At 45.8% G+C, this 25637-nt stretch overlaps 1 protein-coding gene across 1 annotated transcript in view; it reads right to left on the reverse strand.

Annotated features, from left to right (window-relative positions):
- The window catches only part of LOC115073073, a 165817-nt gene that overhangs the window by 9469 nt on the left and 130711 nt on the right, over positions 1 to 25637 (reverse strand). Inside the window, exons 14-16 of the mRNA XM_029571219.1 lie at positions 13795 to 14261; positions 9215 to 9497; positions 8086 to 8261 (exon numbers count right to left, since the gene is read on the reverse strand). Coding sequence (XP_029427079.1) covers positions 8086 to 8261; positions 9215 to 9497; positions 13795 to 14261 — 926 coding nt within the window. The remainder of the gene's footprint in view (positions 1 to 8085; positions 8262 to 9214; positions 9498 to 13794; positions 14262 to 25637) is intronic.

The following is a 25637-nucleotide window of genomic DNA, read 5'->3' on the forward strand; positions in this document are numbered from 1 at the left end:
CTTCATATCGTGCAGCTATATTAATTTTTAGTTGGGACAAATGGTAGGTTTTATTCACTAATAATAGTAGGCCCCCTCCTTTTTTATCTACCCTAGGGCAAGAAAAAATATCATAGTCTGCATGGGGTAGCTGATTAATAAGTACTGTATCGGAAGACCTTAACCACGTCTCCGTAATACCACAGATATCAGGTTTCTGATCCTTAAGATAATCCAGAACGACCGGGATCTTTTTACTAATCGATTGGATGTTAACCAAAGACAAAGATAACATTGTTAGTGTTATAATTTTGTGGTTAGGAATAAGAGACACTTGGGTCAGATACCGCTGCGTGGGTCTTTTCCATTTCTGATCTTGGCGCACTATATTTCTGTTACAGTTAATCCTAGCTGGAATCGGATATCCAGCCATATTGGGCTTTAGTACTCACAGTTATTATGGAAGCTTGGATGGTCTGTGGACACTGGGCACCAGGAGGCACCAAGGGGGGCGCTAAGGGGAACGCCCCTTTAGCGTGCCCCTTCAGCTCGCGCCGACGGCTCGCGCCGCCAAGCTGGTCAGTGTCTTAAATGGCCCCGCGCAGATTGATGACGTCACCTGGGGGGAGGGGTCGGCATCTAGCGAGGGGGAGGACCAGGTCTCCAGGAGGTAATGCAGCAGCTGTAATCAGCAAAGTCCAAAGTGCAGGTGCAGTAAAAAACAACAAAGTTTCTTCTCTCCCTTGGGCTCTTGTGAACCACCGACTCGGTCAGCGTCTTAAATGGCCCCGCGCAGATTGATGACGTCACCCGGGGGGAGGGGTCGGCGTCTAGCGAGGGGGAGGACCAGGTCTCCAGGAGGTATTGCAGCAGCTGTAATCAGCAAAGTCCAAAGTGCAGGTGCAGTAAAAAACAACAAAGATTCTTCTCTCCCTTGGGCTCTGTGAACCACCGACTCGGTCAGCGTCTTAAATGGCCCCGCGCAGATTGATGACGTCACCCGGGGGGAGGGGTCGGCATCTAGCGAGGGGGAGGACCAGGTCTCCAGGAGGTAATGCAGCAGCTGTAATCAGCAAAGTCCAAAGTGCAGGTGCAGTAAAAAACAACAAAGATTCTTCTCTCCCTTGGGCTCTGTGAACCACCGACTCGGTCAGCGTCTTAAATGGCCCCGCGCAGATTGATGACGTCACCCGGGGGAGGGGTCGGCATCTAGCGAGGGGGAGGACCAGGTCTCCAGGAGGTAATGCAGCAGCTGTAATCAGCAAAGTCCAAAGTGCAGGTGCAGTAAAAAACAACAAAGATTCTTCTCTCCCTTGGGCTCTTGTTCTTCCTTCTACAGGAACCAGCACATACCAGGTTGCTAAGTCTGCCCTCCCGGCGGGGAGATCACCAACAGTTTGCTAGCTCTGCCCTCCTGGTGGGGTGAGCCATAACAGATTGCCAACCCCTCCCCTCAGAGGAGCTGATCGCTAACAGATTGCTAACTCCAAAGCGGAATTATAATACTAACAGGCCCTGCCAGTGGGCTCTCTGCTCTACCTTCCATGTTTGAACATTTCCATCATTTATATTACATAACTAAGGGCTGTGTCCCTGCTCGCTTCATTCACCAGCCCTGCCAGTGGGCTCTCTGCTCTAGCTTCCATGTTTGCACATTCCCATCATTTATATTACATAATTAAGGGCTGTGTCCCTGCTCGCTTCGCTCGCCAGCCCTGCCAGTGGGCTCTCTGCTCTAGCTTCCATGTTTGCACATTCCCATCATTTATATTACATAACTAAGGGCTGTGCCCCTGCTCGCTTCACTTGCCAGCCCTGCCAGTGGGCTCTCTGCTCTACCTTCCATGTTTGTGCCTTGGTGGAAAATGCAAGCTGGGTAGGGAAATTACTTTAATGAAAGGAAGGGCAGGGAGGGAGGTACAGATTTCCCTGCCCCATCTATTTTCCCCCTTGACTGAGTGTGCGTGGATGTTAAGGGAACCCTCAGAAAGAGAAAGTGGTAATTACATGGCAATGTCAAAAAGCGGCTTTTATGACTCCATCATTGGATGTGTAAATCAATGTTGTCTTGTACTTGCTCTGTTGGAGATGGAGGAATGGGGGTAGAGGAAAATTGGTTCTTACCTGCTAATTTTTGTTCCTTGAGTGCCACGGATCAGTCCAGTTGCAAGGGGTTTTCCCCCTACCAACAGATGGGAGACAGAGAAGAAAATCTTTACTATACTGATGGTACATAAGACAGTTTGCCATCTGCAGTCGCTCAGTATGAAATGTATCCAAGCAGAAAACTATGAAAATCACAACTGCCATTTCCACTCCCAACCAAGCAGAGAAAAGATAAGCCCCACCCCCAACTGGAGGATAACAGGACTTAGAGGAATTTGGACACCATAAACAAGGTAACCTCTGACCGGATAATCACTATATGCAATTTATATGCACCTAATGAGTATACGCCTTCCTTTTTCCATAATCAGTCCCATATGGATACACCTCAGCTCTTCTGGGAAACCGGCAAAGTAGTTATGTGTGGTGAAATCATTGCGTTTGTCAGAACAAGAAAGAAACGTTTGAATAGTATGATACTATTCTAGGGTCCAAAGTCAGATCAACTAAAAGTCTCTTAATACAGACACCTTCGGCTGAGAACAGAAGTAATTACTTTACAACGCTAGAAAGTTTAAATTCTCTATTACACACCAGGGCGCAACAATCACTACAGGCCTCGGGATTTCATTATTATAAGTTTGGAAATAAGGCTGGCAAATTTCTTGCCAAAACCGTTCAGGTGGCAAAGGGAAAAACGGTGATCACTAACACGATCACTCAGAAGGGGGAAAAGGATTCAACTAAAGAGGAAATTTGTGAGGTCTTTCGAAAGTTTTATAGCTCCCTATATACTGATGATGCGCTCGGTGGCAGAAAATAGGAGGATCTATTTTTCCAAGACCTACCTCTTTCCACGCTCACCGAAGCACAACTCACATTTATAAATAGACCAATCCAAGCAACAGAGGTATCCAATGTTATTTCAGGGGCCAAATCGGGAAAGTCACTGGGCCCAGACAGGATGTCTTGTGATTTATATAAAGTTTTACAAACAGATTTTTCGGAGCATCTAATAAACTTCTTTCGCAGCGCTCTCACTGAGGCTGCCTTTCCAAAAAGTTTTAATACGGTTCATATTACTATTCTAGCCAAACCAGGGAAGGACCCCCAACACCCTGCCTCTTATAGGCCAATATCGTTACTGAACTGCAATTGTAAAATCTTAGCAAAAGTCCTAGCCAATAGAATGAGTACGGTCCTACCGGAACTTATTTCCATGCACCAAATGGGATTTGTGAAAGGCAGGTCAGCAAGCTCCCACATCATTAAACTCCTTTCAGCCATGTCTCTTGCCCAAACGGATAACATACAGGCCTTAGCCATCAGATTTGATTCGGAAAAGGCATTTGATAGTGTCTTGGCCATATCTTTTTTCGGTCCTGCACAGATTTGGATTTCAGGGGAATACTCTTCAATATATTGCCCTCTTATATAAAAACCCAACCTCCTGTATTATTGCGAATGGCTCTAAATCATCAGAAGTATCTATCAATAGAGGTCTTAGGCAGGGATGCCCTCTATCCCCTTTACTCTATATTTTATATATATATATATATATATATATATATATATATATATATATATATATATATATTTACTCTATATTTATACCATTCAACCTTTGCAAATGCTGCAAAATGCAGCTGCCTGCATTATCACCGACACAAGCCGCCATGATCACATCACTCCAGCTCTTCAGTCTTTTGCACTGGCTACCCGTGGCTTACAGGATAATTTATAAATCTATGTCGCTGATACACAAAGCCATTCAAAACAGAGAAATGCTCTGGTTCACAGATCAACTACAATTCAAAACGTCTTCCCGCCCAACGAGATTCCAGAATTTAGCCAAACTAAATATCCCAGCACCCAATCTGACTAAACTCTCTAGTACAAAAGAACGATCTTTCATCATTGCTGGATCAACAATATGGAACACCATGCCCTCTGAATTACGCCAGGAACTCTGTCACAAAAAATTTAAACAAAACCTTAAAACCTGGCTATTTAAAAAAGCCTATCAATGATCTGAATCCTCAACTACTCTTCCTAACCGCCACAATCTCTCATATATTGCTTATATTCTTTTAATACATAGTTATATACTGTATTGTATTTGTTCAGTTACCATGTTAAATTGTAAAGCGCAATGCTGAATTACTGTTTGAATGTAAACCGAGGTGATGTTATTTACGTACCCCGGTATAAAAAAAATCTATAAATAAATAAATAATTTTATCAATTGATCCCCTGTTGCGCAAAATTGCCGCAGCGGAGGATATAACTGGCTTCTCCCAAGAATCCACTAAGTTCAAGGTTGCCGCGTTCGCGGATGATGTACTGATATTTATAACAGAGCCCACTAAATCACTGCCACCTAAAACTTCAAGAAGCTTTTGATAGTTTTGCGGGACTTAAAATAAACCTGGATAAGTTGGAGGCAAAAATGTTGGCAACGTGGAGACCTTTTATGGCCTACTTATCCCCCACCATAAAGGACACTCTAACAGACATTGTCATTTAGCTTCCTTATAAATTACAGAGGGGGGGGGAGAGGGGGGTTATTTCAGGGGGGAGGTTAGAATTAAAGAACAAAATTATGGGAGATGTCACGGTGCAGGTCTTACGTGTTAGATACTACTTTTGCTTCAATGTTTGCTACGTTGGTTCTTAGTTTAACACGATTTTAATCTGGAATTTAGCTGCCATAAGCTAGTCTGAGAACAATCACCTGTGTCATGAAGATAGCAGTGTCATACCGTTAAAGATTTCTATATACTGTATAGTTTGATTATTCTGAGTTGTCATTGATAATATGTTTGATTTGAAGTCTCCAATAAATATGAAAAATAAAAAAAAGTATAAATAGAAACTGAACTGGAAGCTGCAACAAGCCAAACTCTGTATACAGTGCCACATTTGAAAAACAGAAACATTACCATGCCTCATAAAACGCAAACAAAATTAAGAAATATTAAACATCATAATAGTAGTAAATATATCATAATAATAAAACTATACCAATAAAAAAAATACATATTTCAAAACAGCTGATGAATAGAACATCCAGTAATTTAAAACTCATACGTCAATTTTTTTTAAATTTTCCAAACACCAATAAAATATTTCAAAACAGCAGACACATCAAATAACACCCATTAATTAAAACTTCTAAGGATTAAAAAAAACTGCTGCCCATACCTGGAAATGTTTGATTTCCAGTCACCCTTAAGTTTGTCAAATTAGTTGGGGTGGGGGAGGGTACACACAAACTTTCTCCTCTCTCTCTCATACATATGTATGCTCTCTGTCTTCCCCCTTATGAAATCACACACAAGTGCTCTCTCTCCCACATGCAATCACACACATACACATTCACTGTTTCACTCTCCACCACACGCACATGATTTCTCTCTGCCTTCCCCCAAATTTAATCATACACACCCACACATTTTCTTTTATATGCAATCACACACATACCCACTCTCTCCATGCAATCAGATACATGCTGTCTCTCCTACATGCACACACACACACACACACACACACACACACATGCTCTCTCTTTCTCATGTGCCAGCACACACTTTCACTTTCCTTCAGTATCAATAATGTTTAGATGCTATAGCATGAAGCAGACACCCCAGAGAAAGTCTGGTGTTCTTAAATAAAAAAAGTCTTTACTACAAGAGTTCAAATTAGAAAGTTGAAGTTTATATCCTTTAAGCAGGGAAATCCTCCAACAGGTATTGAGATTTGTTGCTAATCCTTACTGTTACAGCCCCCTGGGATCCCTTCACTCCTTTTGCTGAGATTTAAGGCTTCCTTGGACAGATGCTGGGCTTCTGACTTCCAGGGATCCTTTTTGGTTCAGGATTCTCCAATGTTTGAATCTTTCTCTCTTTACACCTCGCTGTTTTCTCCTCTCAGCTCCTTTGGACTCCAGGATCAGATAAGAGAAAAGGAGGGAGCTGGCCTTCTTCTTTCCTTACTGCTGGTACCTTTAGACAGGCACCTAACACTCACCTCTTGCTCCTCCTGCAACGATCTTTGTTCACACTTGGAACTCAGTTCAGGGTGAGAGGTTTACCCCCTCACAGCAGGGGATGCTCTTCACCCCACTGCTGGTTCCCTCAGTAAAGTATCAGAAGCACCACCATAGGGACTCTTCTGCACGGCTCTCTGTACTCACTATGGGGCCCATGCAATATCGGCAACGAAAAATGGGCGCTCATGACTGAGCTCCCCCTTTCTTACCACGTGCCCACCCACCTGTCCCGGGCACGCGATGCAATAGGGTAATGAGCTGCCACATAAAACAGAGGGGCTAGGGGAAGCTGTGCATCCCCAGCGCCGCCCAGGACAGGAGACATGGCTGTCAGTGCGGATTAGGGAAACGAATGCTCAACACGAGCGTCCATTTTCTCTGGCTGCTGGGACAAACGCACAACATACTGGGCATGCATATTGGGCATCCAGAATTTTTTTTTCCAACATTTTATTTTTCGCGCGATGCTGCTTTCTGTGGTTCCTCCTATTTTGTATTTCAATGATACGAATAGGAGGACCATCAGAAAGCAGGCTTTTTGTTTTTTTTGGTAGAGCACGACATTCCTTAACACCAGCTCCCAGGCTGGTGTTAATTTGCTACGTTACAATGGGTGCTTTGGTCGCGCAGGGATTTTTTGAATTGGGTGGTAATAGCTAATAGCCTTATCTACAGGGAATTTACGTGTGATGAGTTCTGTTAGCTACGCGCTGTTTTGCATGTCACATTGTGGATGCGCTGATCCCAGCATTGCATCGGGTGTAGGTCTAGCACATCCAAAATGCACGTCCAATCGCACGTTTAGCAGCAGGCTGACCTGAGTGCCCAATATTGCATTGGCCTGTATAAGACGTTAGAGACACTGGAGGCAGAAAGCAGGCTTTCTCCCTTCCCCAAACTCTAAACTCCTGCAGAAAGATGAGCTGAGAGTTTCTTAGTTCCAAACTCTCTGACCTGAATATTCTTGGGCTTCACTGACCAACATCCTATATTGTACCATTGTACCCACTCCTAGAGGGGAGTGCCATAGCAAATGGCTCAGACTACTTGCTTCTTGAACTATACCAATATGATGGGAGTAGTATAAACCTTAACAAAGGGACTGTAGGTCCCTTTACACAAATCTGCAATTTTATGACCTAAACTATGAGCATTTGTGCTCACAGCAGAGTAGCACAGTAACTTAGAGGCCAACTTAAAGGTTTCTCCCATTTTTGTCTACGGGAAAAATGCTTAGTAAACAAGGTCCACAGTAATGTAGTAGATAAAGGCAGAAAAAGAGCAACTGACCCATTCAGTTTGCCAAGTTAGTCCCCATTGCCAGTTGTCTGCCACATAAGCTTGACTGTTATTGATATTGTTTCTTCTCCAAGTCCTTTTTTGGTTGTCTTTCTCTTTGGTTCTCCATCATTTCAGGCAATTGAATCATACAGGTTCCCACACTCAAGCCATCACCCTTCCCTTCCCATCTCACCCCAAAGTGCTGCAACAATTCATACAGCCACCAAAGCCAATGAAGCCAATGTTTGGCTGCCTAGATTCCTTTGGCTTTGCTGGACAGTACCCAGTCACAACTGACCTGGTAGTTCCTGAGGAATTATGGCCTGCTGGTACCAAGCTGGCTACCCCATGGCCTGCTGTGTTGCCAGATTTGTTCTACCTCTCCACCCTGTCCCTACTACTGCTTTCCATATCTGACCCAAGCTTGCTCAGATTCCATTACAAGTGCTGGCCTAGGCTATTGCAGGTTTGTCATCTTCCTCTCTGATTCACACTTATTTAAATATTCAGGCTCTCTTCCATGTCTAAGCACCACGTTTAGTAACATCTGTTTAGTCACCAAAACTAGCACGGCTGCGCTATACTGTACCATGCAATGTTGCACTCTGTGCTGTGCCATGCAGCATGATACTGCGCTATTTATTGCATCACACTATGCTGCACTTTACCGATTTGTACCAGTGTTTCACCAGACGGATCAGGCTCTTGACTTTGGTGGGACGCTCTATAATGAAATCTTTCTGCAGCTCAGTGAAGCAGGTGGAAAATGCCCCTCCTGGGGAACCGACATCGAGGAGAGCTTTATATACCTGGCGGTCAGGTTTACGGCCCTTGAAAACCTGGCCTATAAGAGAAAAGCAAAAAAAACAAAAGTCAAATTACAATCTAAGAAGGCATTGGGAGTAACCCGCATGGAGAAGTAGTTATAGCCCAAAAGCAGTATTGGTAATACTTTGTACTTTCTAGCAACCTGCATGGAGATGCAGTTACAACCCTAAACAGTAGTGGTAAGACTGGACCGGGCCTCCAGGAAGGCTGAGGGACTTGCATGAAGAAACCACAGATAAACCCAAACCTCAATGAAGCTGAGTTGTCCAGGTTTTTATACAGAAGGGGCCTACTAGCAGAGATGGTGGAGGCCATGACGGTTACAGATTTTGGGCATGCTTGAGAGGATATGGAGTGGTAGAAAGAGGGTGGAGAAGTCAGTTAAAAGATGCGGGGAGAAGGGATTAGTGGTGGGTTGCATGTGGGAATTCATGTGCACGAAAATCAAATGGGCAGGCTGAATGGGCCGATTTGGTGTTTATCTGCCATCATTCACTATATTACTATGTCATTAGAAGTATGGAGAAAGAGGAAGACAGCGAGGTAACCAGCACATGGCTTCACTTCACTGGGACACTTTTGACCATTTTTTTGTTTTACACTTATTCTAGCACTTTGGAGATTTGTACTCCTGTTTCTATTTCTGAGTAAACTGCATTTCCTTCCTGGTCTGTCAGGCACTGCAACCTCCCTCCCCTGGGGCCATGCTTCGTGCCTCTTTTCCACCCGCTGGGTTACCTCTCCTGACAGGCACTGCCCTTTGTTCTTCATTGCTTTGTGCATTTCCTTACATGGGCAGCAGAGGGAGCTTGTGAAGAGCTTGCAGAACCCTCTAAAGTTAACTTCAGGAGGAAATCAAACTAATGTTAATGTTTGTGAGTAGTTTTGCCCAGTCCACTTCAGCTCCTGAGTACTGAAACCCTGGGGAAGTAAGATATGGACTTTATAACAGCAGGGAGAAGTGTTTACCCAGAGCATCGTAGGCGGGCAGGACGTCGCACTCAATAACCTCCTGGTAGCCATCAAGCTTCAGATGAAAACTGAGCACCCGAGGGTTGGGCCATTTTGATTCCGCAATGGTGATTGTAAAGCCTTTGTCCTTCTTGTATGTATTTAGTTTCTCACGGATCTCGTTGATGATCATGCCTCGGTTATTCTCCTGGTCTGTGTAATGGGTAAAGCAGCTGAGAAACACAACGAGGTCGGCATCAGATCTGCCTTTCAGGGTCGTGCCTTTGCCAGCGGATCCTCCCTAGGAGTAAATATTACAATCAGATCAGAAAAGGAACAGCCCGAGGCTCCCACAGGAGTATTACATTCCCACCCGTGCAGAGCCTGGTTCCTGCACCCCAGAAGAGGCAGAGCTGGGCACGAGGCAGGCAGGGGCCGCTCTCCTGGTGTCATGAGCAGCATTAGAACCAACTCCACAGGAGCTTTCTGTCTACTTTTGTACATCGCTATCTCTTTGGTACCTGATATGACATAGGAAGGAGAGTTTGCTATTGTAAGGGGGAAAATACTGTCCTAAAGTTTTACAGTGGCAATGAAACTGCCTTAATCGCATGAACTTAAAAGCTGACTAAGATGACATTTATGTATTTTATTTATTTAAAACATTTGTATACTGCTTTTTGCAAATGTACACATTAAAGCGGATTCCAGTGTACATACATATAACATCAAAACATGTCACATTAGAGAAACATAACATCCAAGCAGTAAATGTTCCTTCTCAGCCCGCATGCAGGTGTCGAGTGCTGAAATATAGCCCTTAGCGCTATACAAAGGAGAGAATAACTTTGGCACCCTGCGGAATATATTCAGGCACTTCCTACAGCAGTACAGAGCTGGGCAGGCTGAGGACGTTCCTGGGGAGGAAGCAGGGGTGCTCTCAGCAGCATGTGCCACACCCAGAATCACTGGGGAAACAAATACTTCTCAGTGCTTTCCTCCTTTGTCTTTTTCTTTTCCTTTATGCATGCACAGCTATTAGGGTTGCCAACCGGCTCCAGATTTTCAGGACAGGTCGATCCAGTCCTGGTTTTACCCCACTGCATGCTGGGACTTATTCTGATTTCCACATTGCATTCCCTAAGAAGAGCAAGACAGATAAGTACCTGCATGCAGGGGAGTAAAACCAGGACTGGATCGACCTGTCCTGAAACTCTGGAGCCGGTTGGCAATCCTACCATCTATTTGTATCCCCTTCATTTTAACTTCCTGTCTGTGTAGCCATTGCAGCGACAGTCCTAGTCTAGTTGACAGGAGCAGCCTGAGGGGCTCTCTGGTACCTGCACTAGCCAGTAGGTGTCACTCTTGTGTAATGGCTGGGATTCCCTCCCACTCAGGGGCTGTGAACTTTGCCTCTTGTTTTCATCTTTTGAGAAAGTGTATTTATATGTTATGAGTCAGCCTGAGTTGAAATGCCTCTTGTTATCATACTCTGAAGGATTTTTGAAGTAAACAGGATGCTTTCAAATAAAAGCAAAAATGTATTTATTTCTATTTTATTTTTTCAAATTTGATATTGACAAAAGAAAAAGGAGAAACGTATGTATTTATTTTATTTAAATACAGAATTCTAGGTCAGGTTTGAAATACTGATTGCAACCTCAGGTTGTCCTGAAGGGTTAATGCCTTCAGCCAGGATAGAAATGCTCTTCCTGTAAGTCATCAATACTCCTGCAGCAATGCATGTGCTGTGCAGAGGGGCAGCTGCCATGGGCATAGTCTGGAAGTGCTCGAGCCACATTTTGTGGCAGTGTTGCCTCCTGTCCCCCATTGTTTCCCATAGCAGGAAAAGCCTTTAGGGGCTGGTCCTTGGCCCAACAGCAGCAGCGGGAGCTTTTAGTGAGTTTGGTTCCTGAGGCAATGTGTGCTCACAGGCCTCCTACTTAATATCATTGCGGTATTAAGTAGGAGGAATGAAAAGTCCAAAAAAGAAAAGTGTTTTAAAAAAGTGCCGGCAGTCATGTTTGGGAAACGGACGCTCAGTTAACAAGCGTCTGTTTCCCGAACCCGTGGCTGTGCGCCGATTAGGAAAATGGACAACCGATAAAGTCAGCGTCCATTTTCTTTACCGGCAGACGGCCATGGACAGCCGGCCGCTCGTGAGCACCAGTTGTCAAGGAGGCGCTAGGGGCGCGCATTTGACCCTAGCGCCTGCTTGACAAGGTGACCTCTAATTTAAATATTGCATGGCGCCCCCTGGTGGCACATTAGGGAAGTGGCCCCAGAGAGAATAAACCTCTTCACTCCTTTGTTTGTTTTTAGGGGAAGTTTGGTACCAAGCAGAGAACAGACTTCAGGCTGGATTCTGCCAAAAATCTTCATGCATGTCTTTATTGGTGAAAACTAACAAACCACCGTGCTGTCTCATGCAGTTCCACAAAACAATGTGGAAATGCAACTTACAGTTCAGTTATATTTGCTTTCTCAAGGCTTCCTTCTTTCTCCTGCGCCTCCCTAATCTCTGGGTGGCCCTGTTGCTGTTATCTCAGTCTGCAGATATCCATCCATCCCTTACTTTATCTCTGCTTCAGCCCCAGCACAGCCTGACCCCCTCCCCGGCACTACCTGCCAAAAAAAAGTGAAACCCAAAAAATTAAAAGAAAACAAAAGTACCCCCTTCCCCACCCACCAAACCCTCTTACAAAAGGCCCTCCCTGAACCCCAGACCTCCCTATGTCCCCCCACCTTGCCCTTAACCCATTGCTGCTCCATGGGACTTAAGAGGCAAGAGTAATTGATTCCCTGTTGCTCCTACTAGCAGGTCCTGTGATCCCCACCACCACCAAGCCTCAGAGAAGGAAGGGTGCATGTGCACGCTAGTGCACACTAGTGCATGCATGCATGTATGAGTCTTCCTCCAGCCAGCTGCTTTGAGCTTTCCTCCATCGCACTGCCAGTGGCCCCGGCCTGCAGCACTCTAGCCACTGGCATGTAAGCTCTGCCAGTAGCTCTCCTGCACTCTTTGGCCAGGCCTAGCACTTTACTACTGTAGGACCTGAGTAAAGGGGAGCACATACAATATGTGACCGACATACACCTTGCTGACCGACAACACATCTGGCCAAGTGCATTATGTGTAAAAATGTCAGGCTATAAAATGAATTATCAGAAATCAGAGATAATACTAAATTTAATATTTCTTCCTTTCTGGCTCAATTTACTGTAAGGTGTTCTCCAACTGGGTTCAACTCTTTGGGTTATTTATTTATCTGAAAAATATTCAGACCTGTACATGCTTATTGAGCTCCAGTATTACAGAAGATATTTGCAGAGCTTAAAAGAATGAGGCCTGCCTTGTACTTTTCATAGGCAGACAGGATTAAGGCTTTAAAAACGAACCTCTCTAATCATGCTGGATGTAACCTGTTTCAGCATGTGCCCTGTAGCTTGATATTCAAGACTTTTCATACCCTAAATAGGGCTTTGGGTCTGGTTTTTATATGGCATCACAAATGACCTTGCAATTGTTTAGCATATTTAAGCTCCTAAAAGCACAGAGGGGAATGAGTTTAGGTGACCTGTTAGTACCCACTGGCTGGGCAGTTAAGTGTGTCTTGTTTGAGAGTTCGGCTTGGCTCTGACCCTTCTCAACTTTGGTCCTTGCTACAAAAGAAGGTAAAAGGGGGCAGATGGGGGGGAGGTGGAAGATGGTAAATAGCAGGGAGCCAGCAAGAACTGAATTCCCCACCACACCCAAGAGCCAGGGCTGGGGGTAGGGGTTTTGTCTCACTAGCAAGGGGTGGCAGCTCACCAGCCAGAAAACAAGGAAAATGGGGCACTCAGGTGCCATTAGTTAGGGTCACCTGGCTGGTAGTGGGCATTAGTTTTAGTTTGGTTCAAACAGTCCTGAGTACCCAGACCACAAATACCGGGTGACTGGGGAAGATAAACTAGAATGCAGGACCCAGTTATGTTTTTCCTGCTGAGTCATAATTGAATGCATTATCTATTATGCTCTGGAGTTTTTTTGCTAAGCTTTTTCTTTATTACATTTTTCTATTTACTTTTCCCTGCATATATTTCATTCTCCACCCCCTTACTGGGAACTAAAGTCTGTGAAGATTTTTTATTTATTTTTCTTTTTTCATCTTGTAAATGTTTCCTTGTTTCTTGACAAGTGACTTCTTGTTTATGTAACTTAAAAAGCAAAAAGCATACAGGACTCAGGCCAGGAATATGGCTGGAGCAAGGAGGCTGTAAATATAAATGCAGTGGTGACAGCACAGCACAGCTGTCTCATCCCCAGATATTTGGCATGGCAAGGCTTGAGTAGTGAAAAAGGTGGGTAATAACAGCAATAATTATAAGAGGAAAGGAAAGGTCTTCTCGAGGGCGAGTGCTGCATAGTTATAGATATCAGTTGATGCCGTGGACTATTTTCTCCGATGTGTAAAGCTATTTGGTTTGGTACTTGCACTGCTGTTATGTTTGACTTAATGCATTTTAAAGTGAATTAACACAAATAGAGCAGTGTTTTATTTGAAGGGCAGGGGTGAGGCAAAATGATGCAGCCTGCTAGTGTTAAGTCCTTCACTTACCTTAACTACCTTTAGCACCTTCATCTTGGATGTGGATCCCTTAAAGCAGTTTTCCTTTAGGAATGTGCAGACGGTGTCAACAGCAACTCCCATCTGGTCCAGAAACCCCTTATTTGGCTGGAGTTTCTCGCCAATGAATATATCCAGCTCTTTAGCACTGGCTTTGCAAGATCCATGTTTGCTTTTGAGCAGGCAGGGCAGGGAGTGTGGAGCTTGGCTGATTCTGTGTGAATCCGGTGTCTCCCAGCTCTTCAGTGTCACACCTGGTGCAGAGGCTGATCTGCTGCCCGAGACAGAGGGACAGTGCTTTTCTCTCTCATAGAAGCTGTGGTTGCCTTCCTTCTCACTTTCAGTTTCCCAGCCCTTACTTGAGTTTCGTTTTCCCAGCTCTGTCACAGCTACAGCTTGTCCCACCCTACTACCCTCATATCTCAGGAATGCGCCAATCCTCAGTAAGACAAGTTTAGCTGTGTGAGTCATTCTTGTATAAATAAGACTCCGAATGCTTAAACTTACTTATATTGTGCTTTTCAGGTACTGGCTCTTCGTGTTGGAGGTGTCTGTTGGTCTGGTCCTTAGGTGGTGCTCTAGCAGCACAGTGAATCATGGTAGATTAAAAAAAACAAAACCAAAAACACATCTTCCAGAAAAGTAGAGGTATTTTCTTGGCAAAAATTCAAAAAGTAAACTTACAAGGTCCGAGAAACAGACACTTTTCTCTGTGATGATATTGGATTTTCGTGCAGTGACATTCAGTAGGTGAGACTGAGTCCGCTGAGGGCAGGTGCAAGGGTATTAGGTGCCTTAGGAAAATCTTCTGCCTTGCACACACCCTCCCCCACCCTCTGCCCAAGCACATAAGTAAAAATTATACATTTATAATAATTGAATGTCCTTTTTTATGTAAAATCTAAGTATAGTTTTTTGAGATAAAAGTATCCCAGCAGTGCATGTAAATATAATATACATATTGTATGTCAACCAGAAAACCCTGCTAAAAGCAAAAAAATAGCAAAAACATTTGGAACCCATATGGTATTAGACCTATTGTAATGTATGTTGGGTGTATACTTGTTTCTTAAAGCCATGAGTAAAGTGAATTACAATTACAATATAGTAAACCTCCCATACCAAAATAGCACTAACTGCTAGGGATGTGCATTTGTTTTCAACGCATGGGCAATCCGCAATGCGCAAGTCCCTTTCCGTTTGATGCGTGGGTCCGCGAAACGCATGGCGATCCCTCACGAATGAAACATATCATATTAATCATATTAGTTTCATTCTTTTGGTTCGCAGTGATTTCTTAGCGGCCGTTTGAAATAGGAGAAGGCCATGTGGGAGTATCCATAGCAAAAACCAGCCCTTTCCTGTGAGTCATAAGTGACCTCACAACCCTGTCATAGAGTGGGTCAGACAGGTTGGCAAGGAGACGAGAATGCAACCTATCAGAGCTAAGCACTTTTCTAATGCAGCCAATCGCCGTTCTCACTCAGTGCTCTGTGACGCTGTTCCTGATGACGCGTTACTATTTATACCTTAAGCACGCGGCGTGCCACGCTCTTTCTTTGCGGGGGTGGTCAGGGGAGCTAGTCTGAGTGTCTTAAATCTGTATTCAATTGCTAGCTACTTTGATAAAATTTTCCATTGAAAAAGAAATTTGTTCGTTTTTGCTGCAGTGATAACCAACAAGGCTTTTTTTGACCACACTTTTTTTTTAAATTGAAATCAGACAGTCTCTCTCTGTCTCTCCCACTGAGCAAGCTGCTAGCAGTGACATTTTGCTGCTTATCTTACTCCCTGGTGTAGTTTGCAAGCAGGATTTGGGTGTTGTGGGTGGGAGATATATTTAATTGCTAGCTACTTTGATAGAATTTTCCATTGAAAAATATATTTCTTTGTTTTTGCTGCTGTGCAGGCCAGGCTTTTTTCTTAAATGCACTTTTTTTTTATTGAACTCAGACTGTCTCTCTGTGCTCTTTTAAGCCAACAAGGCAGTGCACTGGGCATCTGTGGGCAGTTTTCCAGACTCACCTTTATTGGTACAGCAGTGCTCTTTTAAGCCAAGAAGGCACTGCACTGGGCATCTGTGGGCAGTTTTCCAGACTCACCTTTATTGGTACAGCAGTGCTCTTTTAAGCCAAGAAGGCAGTGCACTGGGTGTCTGTGGGCAGTTTCCAGACTCACATATATTGGTACAGAGGTGTTCAGTCACCAATAAAGAAATAATTCTTTTAATTGAAATCCCTAGTAGGCAGTGACATTTACTGCACTTTTTTAAAAATTGAACTCAGACTGTCTGTCTGTCCCACTGAGACAAGCTGCCAGCAGTGGCATTTTGCTGCTGATCTTACCCCCCCTGGGGTGGGAAATAGTGTGAGAATTGCAGTGGCTGTCTGGGAGTTGGTATTTTCAAAGAACAAGCAGCATTACTTGTAGGAATTGGGCTGGCTTGCAGTCTTTTCTCTTTGTGTGTTTTCCAGACTCACATATATTGGTACATAGGTGTTTAGTCACCAATAAAGAAATAATTATTTTAAGTGAAATCTCTAGTAGGCAGTGACATTAAATCCATGATGTCAGGGAAAGGTACACGTGGTCGAGGGATTGGGACTGGCAGAGGAGGCACTTCAAAAGGCAGTGCCACTCCCCCATTAAAGTTAAGAAGGGAGCTGTTCCAATCTAAAAGCTCTGGAGGGGCAGGCAGTTCCATCCGGAAAAAAATGAAATTTAAAGATGATGCACCTCCACCACCTGTTTCTGACCCTGTTGTTTTGGAGGTGAGGGAAGGGGAGGCTGAGTCATGCAAGACAAAAGGGTGAGACCCAAAAGCAGCAGTGCGAGAGCAGACTCTAGTTAGCGCTGACAATGTAGCACAGACACTGTTTGCTTCTGATTCCGATGAAGAATCATCTTGTGTGGGATTCTCATCATCAGAAATGGAAGAAGTAATAGCTGAAGAAGGTTTAGCAGGATCAGTTAGTTCTGTCTTAGCCTCCACTTCATTGCTGCAGGGGAAAGATGAAACTGATGATGATAAGAAGGAAGAGCAGTTAGTGCAGGCACAGAATGTGACTGATGCCCCTGGTATTCTCAGGGTGCACCCACTACTTCAGCTCCAGTGCCAGCATCCACCCCGAAGGCTATAGAGAAGGGATCACGAAAGACATCTGCAATCTGGAGCCACTTCAAGGATCCTGCAGCCCTTCAAGGATGCCACCTTGGCTGACATCATCCCTATAGTTTATTTTTGGGAGGAAAATTTGGAGGGCTTTTAAGCAGGAAGAGGGAATGACAGCAGAGGTGCTGCATTGTCTGGACTTGTTGCAGAAGCAGGTGCAAGAGAGATTACGACCTTTTACAAAAGGACTGCAGATACATGCTCGCCACAATCTGTGATCCCTGTGTGAAAGGGAAACACCCTACAGTCCGATTGTCTCACATTTGTCTCACATTTGTGAAGCAGCTGCTATTAGGAAACGTCCGTGAACAGGCACGCCATAGGCAGAGACAGATTAGGCATGAAGCAGAGGAGGAAACAGCGGGCACTTCAGAGAGTAGTACAAGCCCAAGCAGGAACAGCACTCTGTCAGCGATAGCTAGTACTTCCTCCTCCACTTCAGTACGCCAAAGCCATGTTGCCCCTAAAAATTCATCTTTTCTGGAATGGGCTAGAGTGAAAGCAGCTGGCAAGAAGGACTCTCAGCCCACCCAAGCAAAGGAGACACCAGCACAAATGTCAGTGACACGGTATCTCACAGAACCCATAGAGGACATGCAGACAGATCCGCTGGCCTATTGGGCACACAAGTCCTCTGTCTGGCCACACCTAGCCAAAGTGGCTCAGCGATATCTGTCATGTCCACCAACCAGTGTGCCCAGTGAATGTATATTTTCAATGACAGGGGATATCATGAGCCCTCATCGCTCAAGGCTGGCACCAAAATTGATGGAAATGCTAGTGTTTTTGAAAATAAACCTGCCTTTGCTTGGGTTTTCAGATTTTCCCTGTGATTGGCAAGGTGAATAAAAGCAATTGAAAGCCTTGCAGCAGCTCCAGCTGCCTCCTATGCTCCAGATAATATCAGCACATGTACCTGACCTCAAACGCTGTGCCTGTCCATCCAGGCCTTACGTCCCTACAAGGGCTTGACCTCAAATGCTGTGCCTGCCATCCAGGCCCTATGTTCCTACAAGGGCTTGACCTGACCTGAAACGCTGTGCCAGTCTGTCCACTGTCCAGGCCTTTTGTCCCTACAAGGGCCTGACCTGAAATGCTATGTCAGTCTATCCACTGTGCAGGTCTTACGGCCCTATAAAGGCTTGACCTGAAATGCTGTGCCTGTCCATCCAGGCCTTATGTCACTACAAGGGCTTGACCTCAAACGCTCTGCCAGTCTGTCCACTGTCCAGGCCTTACATCCCTACAAGGGCCTGACCTCAAACACTGTGCCTGTCCGTCCAGGCCTTATGTTCTTACAAGGGCTTGACCTCAACGTTGTGCCTGTCTGTCCAGGCCTTACATCCCTGCCTTACATCCCTACAAGGGCTTGATCTCAAACGCTGTGCCTGTCTATCCAGGCCTTATGTCCCTACAAGGACCTGGCCTCATATGCTGTGCCTGTCCATCCGGCCTTACATCCCTACAAGGGCTTGACCTCATATGCTGTGCCTGTCCGTCCAGGCCTTATTCCCTACCTCAAATGCTGTGCCTTTCCGTCCAGGCCTTACGTCCCTACAAGGGCCTGACCTCAAACGCTGTGCCTGTCTGAGTTTAGTTCTAGTATTTCTAATTTCAGTTTCATGTATTTGTGCATCACTTCTTTACAGAATATTCTTTTTCCTGTTTTGCAACATTTGGAACGTAAGAACATAAAAAGCTGACTTAAGATGTTTGCCGGACCATTGCCGGACCATTGTGCAAAATGGCGCCGGCCATACGGCAACACAATTCGACTGCAGGAGGTCGTTCCCGGACCCCCGCTGGATCCCCAGGGACTTTTGGCCAGCTTGGGGGGGGCCTCCTGACCCCCACAAGACTTGCAAAAGTCCAGCGGGTCCGGAACGACCTCCTGCAGTCAAATCGTGTTGCCGTACGGCCGGCGCCATTTTGCACAAAATGCCGGCGCCATTTCTACAACTCTCCGCAGGCCCGAAAGTAAAAGATCACACCAGGACCCCCGCTCTGGACCCCAGGTAATTTAAGGCATTTTGGGGGGGTTCGAGAGGGTGGGGGATTTATTTTAAAGGGTCGGGGTGGGTTTTAGGGTTGTTTTAGTGTGCCGGTTTTTCCGCCCTCCCCCTTCCCCTCCCCCTTCCCCGATTTACGATTTTTGACGATAAATCGGGGGAATTCCTATTGTATCGCGCTTCTAACGATTTTTGACTATTTAAAATATATCGGACGATATTTTAAATAGTCAAAAAACGATTCACATCCCTACAAGAGATCAGTATGCATAAGCACTGACATTAGTGTATGTAACTTATCCGACCAATCAACATGATAAAGATACAATCAGTATTGTAACATATAACATTATGTAATAAAATGAGTTGTACATTGAACTTTGGCTTGTCTCTTTTAATGTCTACTTTACCTTCTCATAAAGGCCCTATGGTGTGAATTTTCTCTTCTAAGTTTATCCACCCCCTGACTCACCCAACACCCTCTTCCCCCCCCCCCCCCCCCCCGTAGATCAACTGGAGTCGCTATGGTGTGCCATCCAGGAGCTTACTGAAGAATAGGCTAGCTTTTAAAGTCTGTGGGGTAAGTGCCCTTAAAGGAGAGCTGAGAGAAGCCGCAGACCAGGCCAGTATTTATTTAGGGGGATCACTCTTGGAGTGAGTCTCACCGCTAGCCTTCCAGGTTACAAAAGGCTGCCAAGCTTTTTCGAAGCTGTGAAGGTGGTCATTGCGGAGAGCTGTTAACTTTGCCATATGAAATATATTATCTAATCTGGTGATGACCTGGCGCAGAGACGGTGTTTCAGCCTTCCGCCACCACAGAGCAAGCTCACATTTGACAGCAGTGAATGTGTGATGTATCCAGCGCTGGGTGTGGATGCCGCTGTCCATGAAGTGAGCATACACTAAACATACTTTGCGCTCACTGGGAACCAGAACATGGGTAACCATATAGATAAAATCAATAACAGCCATCCATAATCGCTGAACCTGTGAACACCCACACCTCATGTGTAGGTAAGTCCCAACCTGGCCACAGCCTTTCCAGCACAAGTTATTCAGTCCCCTAAATATTTTGCTTAGTTTAGCTGGGGTTAAGTACCACAGGTACAGCACCTTATACCCATACTGAACTTCTACTGACAGCGCTAAAAAATTTGGTCCCATTCCGCATCTTCTAGATCCATCTCCAGATCACATTCCCACGCCCTTTGAAATGCTACTTTACCATTAACAGTCCCCTTAATGAGGGTGAGAATTTTGGTAATTGGTTTAGTGACTGTAGGGGGCGCCGAAGAGCAGCCATGTGGTGCTGCAAGTGGGGCCTATCCCGCTCGCGGCAAAGAGAAACAGAGACTGTGTGCTTCTCAGGGCCGCGAGAAAATTAGTTCAGCCCCAGAAAGAGGCTTCATTTGTAAACTGCACACGAGTACCATTGCAATAGCAGAGATCTTTCAGTCTTACTATGCAAAGCTGAACCAGCAGACCCAACCACCATGGAGGCTTTTTTTTTTTTTTTTTTAGAAGGTTGTCCTTACTGGAATTGTCTATTTCTCAGCTGGAGGGAATTCTATTTCTCTTTGCCATGAGCGGGATAGGCCCCGCTTGCGGCACCACGTGGCTGCTCTTCGGTGCCCCCTACGGCTCGGCGCCTAGCCGACCGCCAAAGCTCGCGTAATGGGCGCCGGCCCTGCGCTCCCGGAGTGTAAGTTTATCCCATTCTAAATTAGATTTTAAGATTGCTGCGTTGCCATTTTCGGTTGGTTTGTCAGTTCTAGAATTTCTCTAGCTGCTTCCTTTTTCTTTTAATGAAATAGCCCATACTTTCTCCTCTCATTGCTACCTTGGTCGTTTCCCAAAACAGTACAGGCTGATCTATAGGCTGCTTATTATGGTACTCCTACTCGTGCCATTGATCCAGCAGGCTGGCATTTTCCAAGTAGAAGGAGAGGACTGCAAAGAAAAGTTTTCCATTGTACAAGAGACTGGACAATGATCAGATATAACTAGCGCTTCTATATTCGCCTTGGTACAAAAGGAAAACAATGATTTAGAAATAAATATATAATCTAGCCGTGCCTTAGAAGGGTGTGATCGGGAAATATGAGTATAATCTTTAGTATGCGGGTTAAGTACTTGCCAGATATCTAAAAGCTGCAACGCAGCTGGCTTGTCTGCTGTCGATCCATGATGGGGTCTAGGACACAGTACATGTCCCCTCCGACTGAGCAGGACCGACCTTTGAGACAAGATTAATAACCTTTGGCAGAAAAGTAGCATCATAAACATTAGGCCCATAAATAGATAGTAAAATAGTATGTTTACCTCTCAGAGCTCCTGAAACTAAAATATATCGACCCTCATCATCTGCACTATCCTGATCTGCTTGGAAAGCTATATTATGATGTAAAAGGATTACCACTCCCTGCTATGAAGGATTTCAAAGGGGCATGGGATAAACACTGTGATTCCCTAAAGGCTAGAGGATGGGAATAAATAAAAAAGCTTGGGGGTAACCTGCACGGAGCGGCAGTTACTGCCCTTAACAAAACCTGGGGGTAACCTGCACGGAGCGGCAGTTACTACCCTTAACAAAACCTGGGGGTAACCTGCACGGAGCGGCAGTTACTGCCCTTAACAGAAACCTGGGGGTAACCTGCACGGAGCGGCAGTTACTGCCCTTAACAGAAACCTGGGGGTAACCTGCACGGAGCGGCAGTTACTGCCCTTAACAGAAACCTGGGGGTAACCTGCACGGAGCGGCAGTTACTACCCTTAACAGAAACCTGGGGGTAACCTGCACGGAGCGGCAGTTACTGCCTTAACAAAACCTGGGGGTAACCTGCATGGAGCGGCAGTACTGCCCTTAACAGAAACCTGGGGGTAACCCACGGAGCGGAATTTACTACCTTGGGAAGCTTGCTGGGCAGACTAGATGGACCATTTTGGTCTTTTTCTGCCATCATTACTATGTTATTATATATGAGAGGTTCCCTGGGCCGCAAATACCTGCCCTACCCAGTGTTTCTGAAGTTTCATATGCTCCCGAGCAGACATGTGCATTTCTTGTAGAAATACTATCGAGCTATATAAATTTTGTAGATGGGTTAATACCTTTTCTTTTTTCACAGGCGAGCCTACCCCGGCCACATTCCAGCTTATAATATTAATCGAGGTAGCCATTTTGGAATGTAGGAATTAAACTATACTGCTGCTGCCCAGAGATACTCCTTGCTGGATCTCTCATAGCAATGCTCGATCTGGATATACAGTGCAAAAAAAGGATTGACTGCTATGGTTATTTCTTGATATTTCCTTCCTTCCCCTATGTTCTCACATTCCCTCCCTTCTACCCCCCTCCCCCCACCCTCTCCCAAAAACTAACAAGGAAATCACATCAGGCTCCAAATGGAGCATGGGAAGTCAAGATGTGTTCGGAAGCTGCCTCTGCTATAATGCTGGTTAATGCTTCCCTTCCCATGTTAATATACACAATGCCTAGAATGTAAATAAAACAGTCAGGAACTGTAAGCCATCGGTTTCTGCAACTTAACAGTAGAAAACCATGATTAAACCATAGTCTAGAATGGTATCCTCGCTACAAATTAGCAAATAAAGAATCTTCTTGTTCATCTGCAGCAGAGTCTCATCAGCCCTCCTCTGCAATTGCACTCCCAGCAGTCATCAAGGTGTTTGTAAAATATTTAGCTGCCGCTGGCATGCCAAACTCTCAACTTAGCAGGATAAGCAAGAGTGAATATGATGTTGCAATTCACCAACAAATTGCAAACAGCAGAGAATTGTTTCTGTTGTAAAGTTACCGCCGCAGAGTAATTTTGGAATAGTAACGTGGTGGAGTCCTTGTAACTTAGTTTCCGTTGTTTCTGAAATTGCCGTAATAGTAGAACTTTATGGGCATAGTTCAGTAACTTTGTGATGGCGACTCTTGTATGCGGCCCCAGATGATGAGCACCCTCTATTACAAGAGACGCCATTGAGCTCGGGAAGTCCTAGCACTGTGGAAGCCAGGATTCGAGAATCTTTGCAAGCTTATGTCCAGGGACCTCTTCGGGGAATCCCACAAATCACAAGTTACTACGTCTTGACCTATCTTTGCTTCTTTCTCCTTTAACTATTTCTCAAGGGCCAGCAGCTTGCCCTGCATCTTTAACATTTCGTCCTTGTTGAGGCTAATTCTGGCTTCAACAGTGTCCATTCGATTATTGAATGATTCTAATGAGGCACTTACTTCTTGGATCTGTCCCGACAAGTTGTCAAATTTCTGATCTAGAGCGAGAACCACCGTTGAGGTAAGAGCTGTAATCATTTCTTCTGTTAGGCCATTGCTTTCCATATCTTCACGTGCATCCGCCATATTAGAGTCAGTTGATTTCACTTTGTCTTTTTCTTTTTTTCTGGAGCCGACTAGCCATTCTGGAAATTTAAGTCCTTCCAAGCTGTGTATCTTCACTTTCCGCTGGGTAAGATGAAGTTTCACAGTTGAGAAGATCCGTAATTGCTGTATTTTATGAAGAAACACGGGAGTAGCACCTGGAGCTTAGCAATCTAGCATCTGCCGGCTTCACCGCATCAAGTGACCCCCTTTGCCTTGCTTTTACCACAACGCTTCTCTCCTTTCCCAATCGTCGAAGCTGGAAAAAAGCGAGGCTTGCCTCCTGATGCACTCAACCCCACCCCAGGGCATTCGACCCCCCCCCCCCCCCCCGACCCTCAAAATGCATAGACCTGCGCCTACCCGGAACCTCTCCCTGCAAAAAAAGGAATTCAGGATATCCCTGGAACATTCTCCCCAAGCTCAGCCATACCTGATCTCTCCTGCCCTTCCCCTGACACAAGACCACTACCCATCCAAGCCCCATGGCTTTCCTCCAAGGCCACTCCGAAATCAAAGCGGCCTCGGAGGGAACTTTCCTTCCACTCCCCCCACCTTCCCCTCCCTTCCCCTATCTCCTGCCCCCCAGCCCTACCTAAATCCCTCCCTACCTTTATTTTGCTATTTACGCCTGCCCGCTGGCCGCTGTGCCAGAGGCCTCAGTCCCGCTCCCGGACCGCCCCCGCCCCCTTCCCATCCCTTTTTCAAAGCCCCAGGACATATGAGTGTCCCGGGGCTTGCGCGCGTCACCGGGCCTATGCAAAATAGGCTTGGCGTGCGTAACCCCTCTGTGCGCGTAAATCCAGCCGGATTTACGCACGCAGGGCTTTAAAAATCTGCCCCATAAGATGCAAAGGCCCCAGATCACCACCTCCAGAGAATCCAGGATCTTCCTGCTTCTAGCTCAGTGGTTCCCAACCTTTTTGTTTCATGGCACATCTGGCACAGGGGTCATTTCATCATGGCACACCATCCACTTCCCCATCATCACTTTCTCTTCTCTTCCCTCTCCCACCATGCAATTAGCATCATCACCTTCGCTCACCCCTTATCCCTTGGCATCATCATCATTTCCTTCCCTCTTCCCCCAGCATCATATCATAATCATGCTCTCCCTCTCACCTGACCCAGTGGCATAGCCACAGGTGGGCCTTGGTGGGCCGTGGCCCACTCACTTTGCACTCAGGCCCACCCACTCAGTTACCCAGCGCCTGAGAAGAGAGGCCTGATACAGGACCATCACGAAACTCATCCTGCCCGGCCCAATGCCTGACTTGTCCTTTGCAGGGCCATCACAGAGCTCATTCTGCATGGCCCAAGAACAGGCCTGACCACACAGGGCCATCATGGAGCTCAATCCACATGGCCCAATGCCCAAGAAGAACCCCGATCGTCATAGGGCCATCACCTGAAGAGAGCCCTGACTGTCACAGGGCTGTCATGGAGTTTATCCCACATGGCCCAATAAGAGAGGCCCAACTGTCGAAGGGCCATCGCGGAACTCAACCCACGCAGCCCAATGCTCGAGAAGAGCCCCGATCATCGCAGGGCCATCAAGGAGTCATCCCATCCCACGTGGCCTGAGAAGAGAGGCCTGAATGTTGAAGAGTCATTTTGGAGCTCATCCCACGTGACCCAATGCCCGAGAAGAGGCCGATCGTTGCATGGCCGTTGTGGAACTCATCCCATGCGGCCTGAGAAGAGAGGCCTGAACGTTACAGTGCCATCGTGGAGTTCAACACACACACAGCCGAGAAGAGGCCTTGCAGCAAGGAGGCCCGAAGAGATGGAGAAGCCCTGATACAGTGTGTGGTTTGTGCATGTATGAGAGAGAGACAGAATGGGAGTGAGAAGCACCTGTGTGAAAGAGCATGGGATTGAGAAGCTGGTGTGTGTGTGCGAATGTATATTGTATATATGAGAGAGAGCATGAGAGAGAGAAGCCTCAGTATGTATAAGAGAGAGCATGAAAATGAGAAGCCTGGGTGTGTGTGTACGAAAGAGAGCATGGGAGTGAGAAGCCTTTGTGTGTGTGTGTGTTATTGTTTGTAAAGTTTTGGGTGGACCCTTGGACACTGTGGCAGTTGACAACGCCCATGGGGGGAAGTCCCATGAGGGGCCACAGGGTCAGGTGCAGCTTTGGGACACACAAGACAGTTATATCTTTTATTAGGCAGAGTTGATAAGCCAGCAGAGGAGGTGGCAGCAGTGAGTAGAGATGAAGCCTGACTGGGCTAGGGTTCTTCAGGATACTGGAACAGCG

The sequence above is a fragment of the Rhinatrema bivittatum genome, chromosome 11 (assembly GCF_901001135.1).
Source record: "Rhinatrema bivittatum chromosome 11, aRhiBiv1.1, whole genome shotgun sequence".
In the NCBI taxonomy this organism is placed as follows: Eukaryota; Metazoa; Chordata; class Amphibia; order Gymnophiona; family Rhinatrematidae; genus Rhinatrema; species Rhinatrema bivittatum.